The following is a 13,096-nucleotide window of genomic DNA, read 5'->3' on the forward strand; positions in this document are numbered from 1 at the left end:
AATGTTTTATCACTTGTGATCTTGATATTCAAATGCAGTCAAGATCACACCAATAGGTTAAAGTTGTTCGAATGACCTCTATTTCATACACCCAGAGTCAAGATATATATGAACATTATAAAAATGTGCTAAAGGTGAAAATACATTGTGTTATTAGAAAGATTTATTAATGGATAGGTTGGATTTACTGTCACTGTCTGTGATATTGTGTGATGTTACTTTTACAGTAGACCCCGAGGAATACACCTACTGTGCCTATTATGATGGCGACAGGACAGTGTTGAAAAATGGCTCCCTCACAGATATGGCGTCCAATATATTCACAGATGAGTTAGTCCTACCGGACCATAAGACTGTGCGCTGCTCCAAGATAGATTCCTGTTATACACTGTGGTTCGCTGCTACCAATGACACAGAGGCAACCATTAATAGACAGGGTAAGATGTGTTGATGGACAACAATTTATCGTCAGAAATAGTTTGTTACCACCTACTGAAACTGGTGTTGTCAAAAAATTGTTGGCAGTCAGACAGTAGAATTTGTACACAAGATGTAGAAAAAAATTAAATTTTCTCAGGCGGATAGATACATACGATAATATTGATCATCAAAAATAATCTATCACAAGTTGTCAATAGTCTTTGAAATAATAGGATATAACATCCTAGCACAGAAACAGAATTAAGTAATTGCACATCAGTGTTGAGATAGACTTAGCTACCGTATTTCGACGCAAATAAGACCCCTCCCGCAAATAAGACCCCCCACCTATTTTTGACAAATTTCCAGACTTAGGGATGTCTGAAAATAAGACCCCCACCTATTTTTTCATTGGATGGGGGATTTGAGAAATGGGGTAATTAAAAATGTCACCGAAATGATTGTGTTCCGGAAATGTTTTTTATTTGTTTTATCGGCAAAGAAAAGTCACGTAGTAAACAACTGTTTGTGTTTGTTATTTCTGTCATTTATTCAAGTTAATTCACAGGTGATATTTTTTTATTATTTAAGAATTAGGAATTGTGGACAGTGCTTATATATAATTGAATGATATTTTTGACCAAATACACCGATATATGTTTCCATGTAGACACTGGTTTCACTTCAAACCTGCATGGTCAAGACGTTATAGTGTTCGTACTGCTTGTCATTTTTGACATGAATCGGGAAAGATATTCGTCATTGATGCACATAAGACCCCCACCACTTTTGACCTTTATTTCCTCTCTGGGTGGGGGGTCTTATTTGCGGTTAAATACGATATAGCTTATTTTGCAAAGCTGTTTTTCATATTTCAAGTAAGACTAATCTCTAACTAAACATATGTATGTAATAAACTAAATACATATGTAATTGATTGTTTTACTCTCGCTTTCCTGTAGGTTGCTGGCGGATGTCATGTGAAACAGAAGAATGCTTCTCAAATCATCCAATGAAAATACTTGAAAAGAAAGATTACAAGTTTTGTTGTTGCCGTGGCAACATGTGTAACACCAATTTTACAGATATTTATGATCCAAACTTACACACCACACAGGACCCCATGTTACCTGGTAAGTTCTATTTTCTGATGTTGTTTTATCCTGTTTGCCTAAATGGTGCTTTTTTTATTCTGGACAAATATAATTGTAAATAGTATCTTCATGTACTATTATGTTTTTATGCCCCCTCCATCAAATTAAGTGTTCACCATGTCTAACCTGCCTCATGTACTGTCGCACCACACCTAGATTTTATATGGAGACAGTGTCATATATACCTTACAGACTTTTCTGTATTATTAATTCTGGTAATTTCTTGTCTTTTTTTGTAGCGACCCATTTACTAGACTCTGAGACTTACCAACTCTACAAGCAGAAAACAATCATCATATCCATGGTTTCTGTGTGCTCGGTAGCACTCATCACAATTGGTGTTTTCCTACTTTACAAGCTTTTCCCAGGTACTCGTAAGCCTCCCAGTGATTTACTGAATGAGGTCGAGGCTCAGCCTTCGTCTGGCCTTGACCTATCCATCCTCAAACTCTGCAACCAGATTTGTCATGGTCGCTATGGTGATGTGTGGAGTGGTTTCATGGGAGAAACTCCTGTGGCTGTGAAAATTTATTCCTCAAATCACAAACAGATATACTTGAGTGAGAAATCTATTTATACACTACCATTTTTTGAGCATGAGAATCTATTGAAATTTTACGGAGGAGATGAGCAGATTTTAGACGGGACGACACAGTACCTGTTGGTACTAGCACACATTCCACTAGGGGCACTACATGGATACCTTAAAACTAACACCGTGGATTGGCCAACCTTCTGTAAGATGTGTCTTACCATTGCTAAAGGACTGACTCATCTACACTCAGACATCAGAAAGGGAGGTAAGTCTCTTAAACAGCTGTCCTCAAAGTAAAGGGAGGTAAGTCTCTTAAACAGCTGTCCTCAATGTAAAGAGAGGTAAGTCTCTTAAACAGCTGTCCTCAAAGTAAAGGGAGGTAAGTCTCTTAAACAGCTGATCATGATGTAAAGGAAGATAAGTCTCTTAATCAGCTGTTCTCGACGTAAAGGGAGGTAAGTCTCTTAATCAGCTGTCCTCAATGTAAAGGGAGGTTAGTCTCTTCAGCTGTGTGATAGAAAGTAATAAAGATCAATCAGATGTTCTCAATGTTGCGGCAATAATGAATGGTCTTAAAATTGTACAATGGAACTGATTGAATCTACTCATTTTACATGTAATACCCATGCACAAAACACTAAGTTAAGATGCACATATCTATTCAACAATGCCTCTACCCCTGGTTCCTTTCAACTAGGAGCCGAAACCTTTGAAATCATGTCTGAGTGTTTATCAGCATGTGTAATCACAATTACAGCCTTACCTAACTAATTACTTACTCTAATTGTAGGCTTTTAAACCACCAAGTTTGAATGTTGAAAGAAGTTGATTTCATAATGTATATTTTTGTTTGTAGATTTGTTCAAGCCTTCTATAGCCCACAGAGACATCAACACCAGAAATATCCTGGTGAACTATGACCTCTCCTGTGTCATCGCTGACTTTGGCTTTGGTATTACCATGATTGGGTCTAAAATTATACGCAATGGTCACTACGAAAATGCCGAGCACTCATCACTACAAGATGTAAGTAAAGAAAGATAAAAATAAGAAATTGGCAGTTCAAAGAATCAACAAAGATATTTTTATTTGATAGTTTGTATAAAATCTTAAATAGAATATTTTTTGTGTTTCTGGCATGTTCAATTTTTCAGGTTTTAAATGAAGTTACACAAAACATCCTTTTAATTGAAACTGTTTGTTGAAGGTTGGAACGTTACGGTATATGGCACCAGAACTTCTGGATGGTGCTGCTAATCTTCGTGAGTCTGAGTCTTCACTCAAACAGATTGATATGTACGCGTTTGGCCTGGTCATGTGGGAGATCTCTTCTCGCTGCTCAGACTTGTTCCAAGGTAGGTTCAGAAATTAGACAAAAAAAGGATCTCTTTCCTTATGTCATGTTCAGGAATAAATCAGAGTCTAAAATGATATATTAACTCAGGACTTGGTACCAAGTTCATCTGAGCAATAAAAGCAGAATAACAGAATGTAAGCATGAAATTTTGGCATAATATACATTTGTTCATTTTCAGTACACATCAAAATTTAGCAATAGATCTGACTTATCTTGGTTTTTTTTTGTTTTCTTTTGTAGGTGTCCCTACTCCAGAATACATGCTACCATTTCAGAAAGAGGCTGGAAACCATCCATCGTTTGAAGAGATGCAGATTCTTGTTTCACGTAACAAAGTTCGACCAAAGTTTCCTGAAGTGTGGAAAGATTATAATCAGGTAGGAATGAATTTGAGCTCTGTCTTGTCCAAATATTTCTATCAATCTTAAAAGATAGAAGAGTTTAGAACTTTTATCATAGCATCTTCAATCATTTTCTCCCACACCTAACATCATTACATTGAAGATTATTATGTCAGAAATGAGATTGCAGTGTCTCATACCAAAATTAGGTCAATGTGACCTACATTTTGATCTTTGACCACCCAACTTTTGTTCTAATAATAATCTCTCTTATCTCTGAATTTCCAAAATTCCAAAAACAACAATTTATCTCCCATAGTTATCCCAATTTGGACTGAAGTATTTTTAATTTGACTGTAGGCTATCCGAGCATTAAAGGAGACAATTGAGGACTGTTGGGACCACGATGCAGAGGCCAGACTGACAGCCATGTGTGTGGAGGAACGTGTATCTGACTTAATGACGCTGTGGTCCCAGGACTCAAAACACAAAGGTAAATCTGATGGCATAATACCAAGTATAAACATTAAATAGGATTCCAGCTGTAATAGAGATACTGTATAGCATGAAATATTTGTGTGTACTTACTTGAATAGTTTTGAGTTTTGTATCATTTCATGGGTAGAAATATTTAAGGTTAACCAATGAAATAACAGTGCCAATAGTATATAAAACAAAATCTGTTGTTTTTATATTCATTGTCTTGCAGCAACCAGAAAACAACAAAAGTTTATGTATAGTAACACAGTGCCTCAAATTGTTTTAACAATCCATATCTTTCAAACATTTATCATTTTATCATTAAACAAAATGTACTGGTATCTGACTTGAAAATATTTGGTAATCAATGTGACATATATTATCATGATAATGTTTGATAGTCTGCCCATGTAAAAATCATTTTATTTCATGATTATTTTTATGATGACTTCCCCATTATCTCCCTTAGGTATGACACCTACCATCACCACCACCAGTAATTTGTTTGAGCCTATTTCCAACGACACCAGTGAACAAGCGGTCGACAGACACCACCATGTGGCTAACGGACATGTTACATCAGGTGAACAAATTGCTAACACCCAGTCTGATAGTAGCACTGCTCACCTACTAGTGTCATCACCACCCAATAGCTACTTAAGTCAGCGCCCAGAGTCATGGCGTCAGGATTGGGGTATGTCATCATCGACGACAGACACCATATTGTCACCGTCGGAGGATGAAGTGTCACTGCCCCCACAAAAGTTAATGAACGTAACAATGGACAAAAACAAATCTGCCCTGCGTCCACACCAAGGCAGAAACCCCACAGTGGAAAGGAATACACATAAGCGAAGTGATGAGGAATTAGCTGTATCTGGGAATCAACTTGTTTACGGGGGAGACAACCGCCTCAGTGACACCGCTCAAAACGCTCCCTCTAATCTACCGAATGATGACACATCGTTCGATGGATTCAGTGACAATCTGGAGACTTCACTTGTGCAGAATGATGTGTTGAATCACCATCGCTCACACCCAATATCATATGTTCAGAATCAAGTTCATGGGGACAATCACTCAACAAGACCAAAGATTGCTAACTTACCAGGTAATAACAGCCAGCCGGGTACAAGTAGAAACTCTGAGCCTAAGCCCCACAAGAGTAAGCTTAGCAAGTTAATGAGTGCTAGGGAGTTAGGGAGTAAGTTAGGACAGCTCAGTTTGTTGTCAAAAATTGTGACGCGAAGTTCCGACAAAAAGGATACTGATAGAGACAGTGCAAGGAACAGTAAGGAACACATGTCACACATCAATGGAAATTTTGATAATTCAAGTGTATGTGCAAGTTCAGCCTCCAAGCCGAGCGTAAATAGACCTACTTCTGTTTCCTCTAATTCCAGTCAGACCTATAGAGATAATACTAATGTGAACATCAACCGAGCTGTACCTACTGAGGTGCAGATGAGAAATGGAAATCCAGTCGTACGACCTTTGAACTTGAATATCTCGCATTCTGATGAGACCCACTCTGGCAAATCAGCTCGTAATAGCACACAACCTGAAAGTCGACTTGGAATGGCAGAAATCGGAGTTGCAAAGTTAGAAATGGTCCCTCAACGTGCTCATCAATCCATTGTAAAAATTCGGAAAGGAACATATTCCAAGAGCACATCTGATCTAAGTCCTCAGAAACCCAACAAATCAAAGCGATGGAGTGAAACTGGGTTTGGAGAGGAGGAGGAAGAAGGAAGCGATGATAAAGGAGTTCCAACATTTAAAAGGCCAGACTCACTTTCATTAAAGGGACATAACTACACCTCTCAAAAAAGCTTGGGTGAATCAAAAACTTGCTCAGATCTTGGCCTTGCAATGGAGAATTCCAAAGGGCTAACAACAGTCGAACCAAAAGCCAAGATAAAACGCCGCATAAAGACTCCACTGTCTCTAAAACATGGACGCTTTTCACTGTACGACGACAGGTTGATGACAAAATATTTCATGGAACATCCTGAAATCTTACAAAACAAAGTGTGTAAGTCGAGTGCCAGTCTACAGGAGCTTGTGTTATTGGACAGAAATGCAAACTCTTTTACAGCGGCAGATCACAACTGTTAAAAGGTCTGTATGACTGGGAAATGTGTCAGACAAACTAGTGTCAGTGCTACAGATCACATCTGTTAAAGATCTATATGACTGGGAAATGTGTCAGACAAACTAGTGTCAGTGCTACAGATCACATCTGTTAAAGATCTGTATGACTGGGAAATGTGTCAGTGCCACAGATCACATCTGTTAAAGATCTGTATGACTGGGAAATGTGTCAGACAAACTAGTGTCAGTGCTACAGATCACATCTGTTAAAGATCTGTGTGACTGAAAAATGTTTCAGAAAAGGTACAGATCATCAAATCCTGTGTCACTGCAACAGATCATCGGTTGTCAGCGAAGTGTACTACTGTAAAATATTTGTTTTTTGTCACAGCAACAGATCATGCAGCTGTGTTTTGTATGACTATAAATGTGTCTGAACACTGTATTGTGTTATTATGTGTAATTAATGATCTTGTTATAGTATTAACTATGGTAATCTCAATATGGTATCTGTGTATCTGTGTATGATGGGGTTGTTGGACTATCTGTATGTTCATTCCTATACAACCACACACTGTTTGGTGGGAATGTATTTCTTTTTATCATAGAAACATCAATTGTGCTGTGTGATTTGATTGAATCACAGGCTTAATGTTTCATTTCAATATTACTTTGACCAGTTTATCAATGCCCGAATAATATCCATATATGGAAATTTGCTATAATTTTGATATTGCCTGATAAAGATGACAGTGCAAGGTCTGACTCGTCAAAAAGGAATCAGTTATTATTACATGATAAAAAAGCAAAAAGATCTGTTAGTGAGAAGATGGATGAATTAAAATGATTTTTAAAGAATATCCAAATGGATGAATTAAAATAATTTTAAAAGAATATCCAATGGTTGTCATCGTCAAATGAAGATTACCTGTTAAGTTCAAGTCATAAGTGTAGATGTTTTTTCTTTAGCATTGAATAAACGTAGTGACCAGAAAATGGGGTTGGTAGATGATAGAACTAAAGAAAAGCCATTTTCTATATTTCAATCATTCCATTGTTTTAAGATAAATTACTTCTTATTCTTTCTTTCTCTCATTTAATATCACCAAGTGCTCTCGGCACTTCGATGTAATCGTGCAATTAAAACAGTGACTAATGAAATAAATGGTTCTGTGCTATTTGAATGGTGATTTATAGAATGTTTGTTGTTTTCTGTGTGATGAGTTAAATGTTTGAAAGGAGATAGTACATGTGCATTATCTCATTGTACCGTTAATGTTAAGATTGTGATGTTACAATTTGTGTGAGTAGGTATCTTTGTTGACGGTTCCTCTATTGATCATAGTTTTATTGTTGTAATTAAAAAAGATATAGCATTTTTGATGTATTTCCACAAAGCTATATAAGTGTCAAATATGTAGTGCTACAACAATTATTAAGCAGCACTTGCCTTTTTTGTCAGCAGATTAATTTGCAATTAGCTGACAAATACTAAGTAGATTGTCATTGATGATATCTGTCACTGATGATCAAGAAACCCTGAAATTGTAACTAAGTAACTTTATGTAACACTTCTTATTCAGATAACTTAAGGGTAATTTCTATAAAATGTTTACATGACAAATGACTTGGGTTCAAAAAGCATGAAGAAAACATCAATAAAACTATGTGTTTATCTTTAAATTTGCCTTCACAAAATAAAAATATTGAAAAAAATATATACTCTTAAGAGAGCTTTTATACATTTATCGGTATACAATGGGCTTTTTTATTATTAATTTTTTCTTTAGTAAAATCATAAGATGTTGGATATAGCTTGAAAATGTACACAAAAAAGCCACTTATTCTCTCTGTTATGAGTTTAGTTGGATGAGTTATTCTCTCTGTTATGAGTTGAGTGGGATGAGTTATTCTCTCTGTTATGAGTTTAGTTGGATGAGTTATTCTCTCTGTTATGAGTTAAGTTGGATGAGTTATTCTCTCTGTTATGAGTTGAGTGGGATGAGTTATTCTCTCTGTTATGAGTTTAGTTGGATGAGTTATTCTCTCTGTTATGAGTTGAGTGGGATGAGTTATTCTCTCTTGTCATGAGTTGAGTTGGATGAGTATTCTCTCTGTTTTGAGTATAGTTGGATGAGTTATTCTCTCTGTTATGAGTTGAGTGGGATGAGTATTCTCTCTGTTATGAGTTGAGTGGGATGAGTTATTCTCTCTTGTCATGAGTTGAGTTGGATGAGTTATTCTCTCTGTTATGAGTTGAGTGGGCCGAGTTATTCTCTCTGTTATGAGTTGAGTGGGATGAGTTATTCTCTCTTGTCACGAGTTGAGTTGGATGAGTATTCTCTCTGTTATGAGTTGAGTGGGATGAGTTATTCTCTCTTGTCATGAGTTGAGTTGGATGAGTTATTCTCTCTGTTATGAGTTGAGTGGGGTGAGTTATTCTCTCTGTTATGAGTTGAGTGGGATGAGTTATTCTCTCTTGTCATGAGTTGAGTTGGATGAGTATTCTCTCTGTTATGAGTTGAGTGGGATGAGTTATTCTCTCTTGTCATGAGTTGAGTTGGATGAGTTATTCTCTCTGTTATGAGTTGAGTGGGATGAGTTATTCTCTCTTGTCATGAGTTGAGTTGGATGAGTTATTCTCTCTGTCATGAGTTGAGTTGGATGAGTTATTCTCTCTGTTATGAGTTGAGTGGGCTGAGTTATTCTCTCTGTTATGAGTTGAGTGGGCTGAGTTATTCTCTCTGTTATGAGTTGAGTGGGATGAGTTATTCTTTCTTGTCATGAGTTGAGTTGGATGAGTTATTCTCTCTGTTATGTGTTGAGTTGGATGATTTATTCTCTCTGTTATGAGTTGAGTTGGATGAGTTATTTTCTCTTGTCATGAGTTGAGTGGGCTGAGAAAGAAATTGTGTCTGTGTTTGATATATTTGTTTGTGTGTACAATACTTTTAAGATCAACTGATTGATGAAAGATTCAAAATTCATATATCAAACATCATTTTTTCATAAGAGTCTTACAAAAATTACATGAATCCACTTGTGATGGAAACTATTAATTATAAGATATAAATTATACATCAGATGGGGTCATTAAAACTTTCCAAAGTTGGAGAATTAATGACCAATCAAAGTCAACATTTTTTTGTAAAGAAAAGTCACAATTCCAAGTCAGGTATAGTTTTCTTTTGCAGTTGATGAACTATTAGCATGTGTTTAAGAAACAAAATCAAACCAGTACCTGAAGGAGTTAGTGTATAGTTTTTGTTTTATACAAACAGTAATTTTAGTATTTTGACAGCCAATCAGATTTGGCATGTTAAACAGCCCATTATGCTTTGTTGTTTAGCACATTCTTCTGATTTAGACAGTAGTGTTTACCTGGTCAACATGTATCAGTACATTACACCTGATAAGAGAAATCTAGTTCTACATTACAGTTTAAACCTCATTTCCAGGATCATCTGTTTGATGTTTTTATTCCATGAGTACAGTTTTTTCTTTCTGATTTTGTGGAAGAATTAAATGTTTTACATTTGATGTAATTGTTTTTAGGAGAGCTAGCTAATATGTAATTCTGTGTTAATATTGTTGCTACTTATGTGAGCAATCTTGAAATGTCTCATAGGCTTGAAGCCTGTTTGATGAAATGTATGGACAATATAGAAGGGTGGATGTTGTAGCTATTGGCTTAATTATCTATATTATGTTGCCCCTCAGTAATGAACGCAAATTATTTAAGTGCCAAACCAGAATTCTTTTGTCTTTTTCTTTTGTTAAATATCATGTTATGTGTGTCACATTGACTTGTTCATTGTAAACCGATTTTTCATTATTATATAATTATGCTTATATGTGTTATTGCAAGCCTTAAGGTACATAGTATGTATCTTGAAAAAGAAAGACTGTATACTGCTGATTGATGTACACTTACAATGTAGCTAGTTTAAGTGGAAGGGAGATAACTCCCACAATATGTTAACATCGGTATGTGCTGTGTTTGTCGGTTTTAGAATGAAACGGAGAAATTGATTAGAGAGATTTGCACTTTCTAATCATTAAAACCAGAAGTAATACCTATAATATCAATCAGATGTTTAATTGAAAAAAGAATCATATTAATAAAACATGACATTAAACTTGCAAAGTTAAATATTGGTTAGAAAATTAAAGGTTTCAGATATTGTTGTATATCGGACATCGTCGGTGACCCATGGTTGATTGCACTACACTACACTACACTACACTTATGACCCGTGGGACAGCTCAGTTTCAGAGCACCGATTTCGTCAAGTGCCATCTGATTGGCTCGGACAGGTTTTCCTGCAGATTTTTTAGCCAATGAGATTGGAGGTAACATACGCTTGACAGAAGCTGTACATAAACTTTGATATCCATAAATATTCTCCCTCCAAAGCTGAAGAGTTCTCATTTTGAAAGAGTTATGTTGATTGGTTTCTAACAATAGAGTAACGTCATTCAAGCGGTGCTATGAGATTGAGTTCTCCCTCGAGTGATACGTGTAGTGTAATGTAGTGTAATCAACATGGGTCATCGACGATGTATATCGGAGTCGGTGTTGTGTATTTTTATTTCAATTTTTTTTTTTTATTACAATTATCAGAAGGTAATGTTCATGAGAGAAGTAATTTTGAAATACATTTACAATAATTAAATTAGCAACTTGTATTATAGTCAGTGTTAGGAAATTAAAATTGGTTATACATTTTCAGCCTATTGAAGCCTATATTAAGATTTCTATGTATAGTCCAGACACAGAATTCATTGATCTAAATATAACAAGGTCAGCTTATTAAGTGAATAAACATTCCATAATATTACCAAAGGAATTATCACCTTCAGGTGAGAGTCTTAAATATCAATTAGGTCTTTAGTTGTAAATTCTTCTCTCAATGTTTATTTATGTAGTCATTTGATTGAAAATCATCATTATTTATCACGTTAAGAATAGTGCTTACTTGCCAATAACTGAACATAAGTATTGTTTTTATTTCAATCTTTTAAAGAAAAGATTGCCTTGACGGAGTCAATGTGTTGTGTTTAAAAGTTTTCTTATGTGAATGTCTAAATTTTACAATTTGATTGTAACTTATAAGTAAAATGTTTTTTACAAGAAAGAAAGTTTCTGTACAATTTACATGTAATTGCTATCATACCTAAATTGACAACTATGTGTAGGTTTTTTGTGAAAATGGAAGTGATGAAGATTACTCCTTATTAAAGCAAGTATTTGGAAATTAGAGTAAATTAGAGTACAATTCAAACTTGCAACTTGTATACATTTGGAACCAACAGTAACTGGATTTACAACATGCTGAACAAACATGTAACTCCATTACTTTTACAAACAGGATCACACTCTGTACTGTTCTAGATACATGTACTAGAGTTTGTCACAGGTGTCTCAACTTGAGTATTGCAATCTCAGTGATTTTACACCAGAGTTACTGTACATTATTACATTTTAGCGGTAATTTAATTTTAGCACCTTTCGCTCTCGTAATCTAATGAAGTACAGGGCTAAAATTTATCCGAGGCAGAATTCTGTATACATGTGAATAGTGAGATGTAGTGGTTGCGAAAATTTTAGATTGCCATAATAATCAATACTCTCTCAGAGTGCTAAAATTTGAGTGTGCTAATTGAAGTACACATATAGTATTAAAAATTCATGAACCTACTAGTAAATCAAAATATTTACCAAAAAAAAGTTCTATTTTATGAAGATTTGCATTTCTTTGAAACAATTACGGGATCACAACATTAAAAACATTCACTTTTTGTATGGTGTCTGTATGTAAGGATAGGTTTCACCTCCGACCTCTCATTTCAGAAACATGTTATTATGTTGTTTATAAGCATGCAGTGAAGGATATATTATTTACACTCGCTTCCAAATATTTAAAAATCCAAATTTGATCTTATTTCTTAAGATTTCTGATTCAATGATGCACCATTTTGTTGTAAGCATTTCTTATAATCTCATTGATTCAGAGTTATTGCCCTCAACAAGAACTCTTTTTTTTTTTCTCCATGCTGTTACAGTCCTGTCCATTATGCTTTATTGTATTTGCAATAAAATTGCAATTGTATATCTTAATGTGATTTGTTGTTTGTTTGAAGACACCACTAAATGTATATGATTATGGTGCGTTTCAGTGAGATTGTACTACAAAAGTGAAAACTATTTAAAGCATTTCTGCACAAAGCCCAGAAACAGTTGTTTTGCTACATGTACATTGCATGCATTCTCCAGAAACACACAAACTTTAAAATATACATATACTGAAGGGTCATGATGACCCATAGTCATCATGTTTCTTCCATCATCTTCTGCCGTGTGTAAACTTTTTACATTTTGAACTTCTCAAGTTCTTCCGATACAATTTGGCTGAAACTTGCCTGAAATGTTCCTGACAAAGAGTTGTTATTTTTCAGGTCAATCCAGATCCAAGATGGCTGCGACAGCTTGCATTTTGAACACATATTTTGAACCTCTTCTCAAGTTCGACCAGTACAATTTGGCTGAAACTTGCCTTAATGAAATGTTACATTTCAAGTTACTCCCAAATAAAAGATGGACACCATGGCACCATATCTAATTAATTTCCTATTCAACTGTTGCAAAGATAGTCAGATGACCGTTAATAAGTATCTTGATTTATTTGAAATTCAAAAATACTCAAACACAAAA

The 13,096-nt window shown here is 35.2% G+C and overlaps 1 protein-coding gene across 1 annotated transcript in view; it reads left to right on the forward strand.

Annotated features, from left to right (window-relative positions):
- Positions 1-12,502, forward strand: part of LOC138320949 (bone morphogenetic protein receptor type-2-like) — a 66,647-nt gene extending 54,145 nt beyond the window's left edge. The window contains exons 5-12 of the mRNA XM_069264273.1: positions 228-437; positions 1,383-1,553; positions 1,814-2,374; positions 2,966-3,135; positions 3,317-3,464; positions 3,707-3,843; positions 4,168-4,300; positions 4,757-12,502. Coding sequence (XP_069120374.1) covers positions 228-437; positions 1,383-1,553; positions 1,814-2,374; positions 2,966-3,135; positions 3,317-3,464; positions 3,707-3,843; positions 4,168-4,300; positions 4,757-6,405 — 3,179 coding nt within the window. The 3' untranslated portion in view covers positions 6,406-12,502. The remainder of the gene's footprint in view (positions 1-227; positions 438-1,382; positions 1,554-1,813; positions 2,375-2,965; positions 3,136-3,316; positions 3,465-3,706; positions 3,844-4,167; positions 4,301-4,756) is intronic.
- The last annotated feature ends 594 nt before the right edge of the window (positions 12,503-13,096 follow it).

The sequence above is a fragment of the Argopecten irradians genome, chromosome 4 (genome assembly GCF_041381155.1).
Source record: "Argopecten irradians isolate NY chromosome 4, Ai_NY, whole genome shotgun sequence".
In the NCBI taxonomy this organism is placed as follows: Eukaryota; Metazoa; Mollusca; class Bivalvia; order Pectinida; family Pectinidae; genus Argopecten; species Argopecten irradians.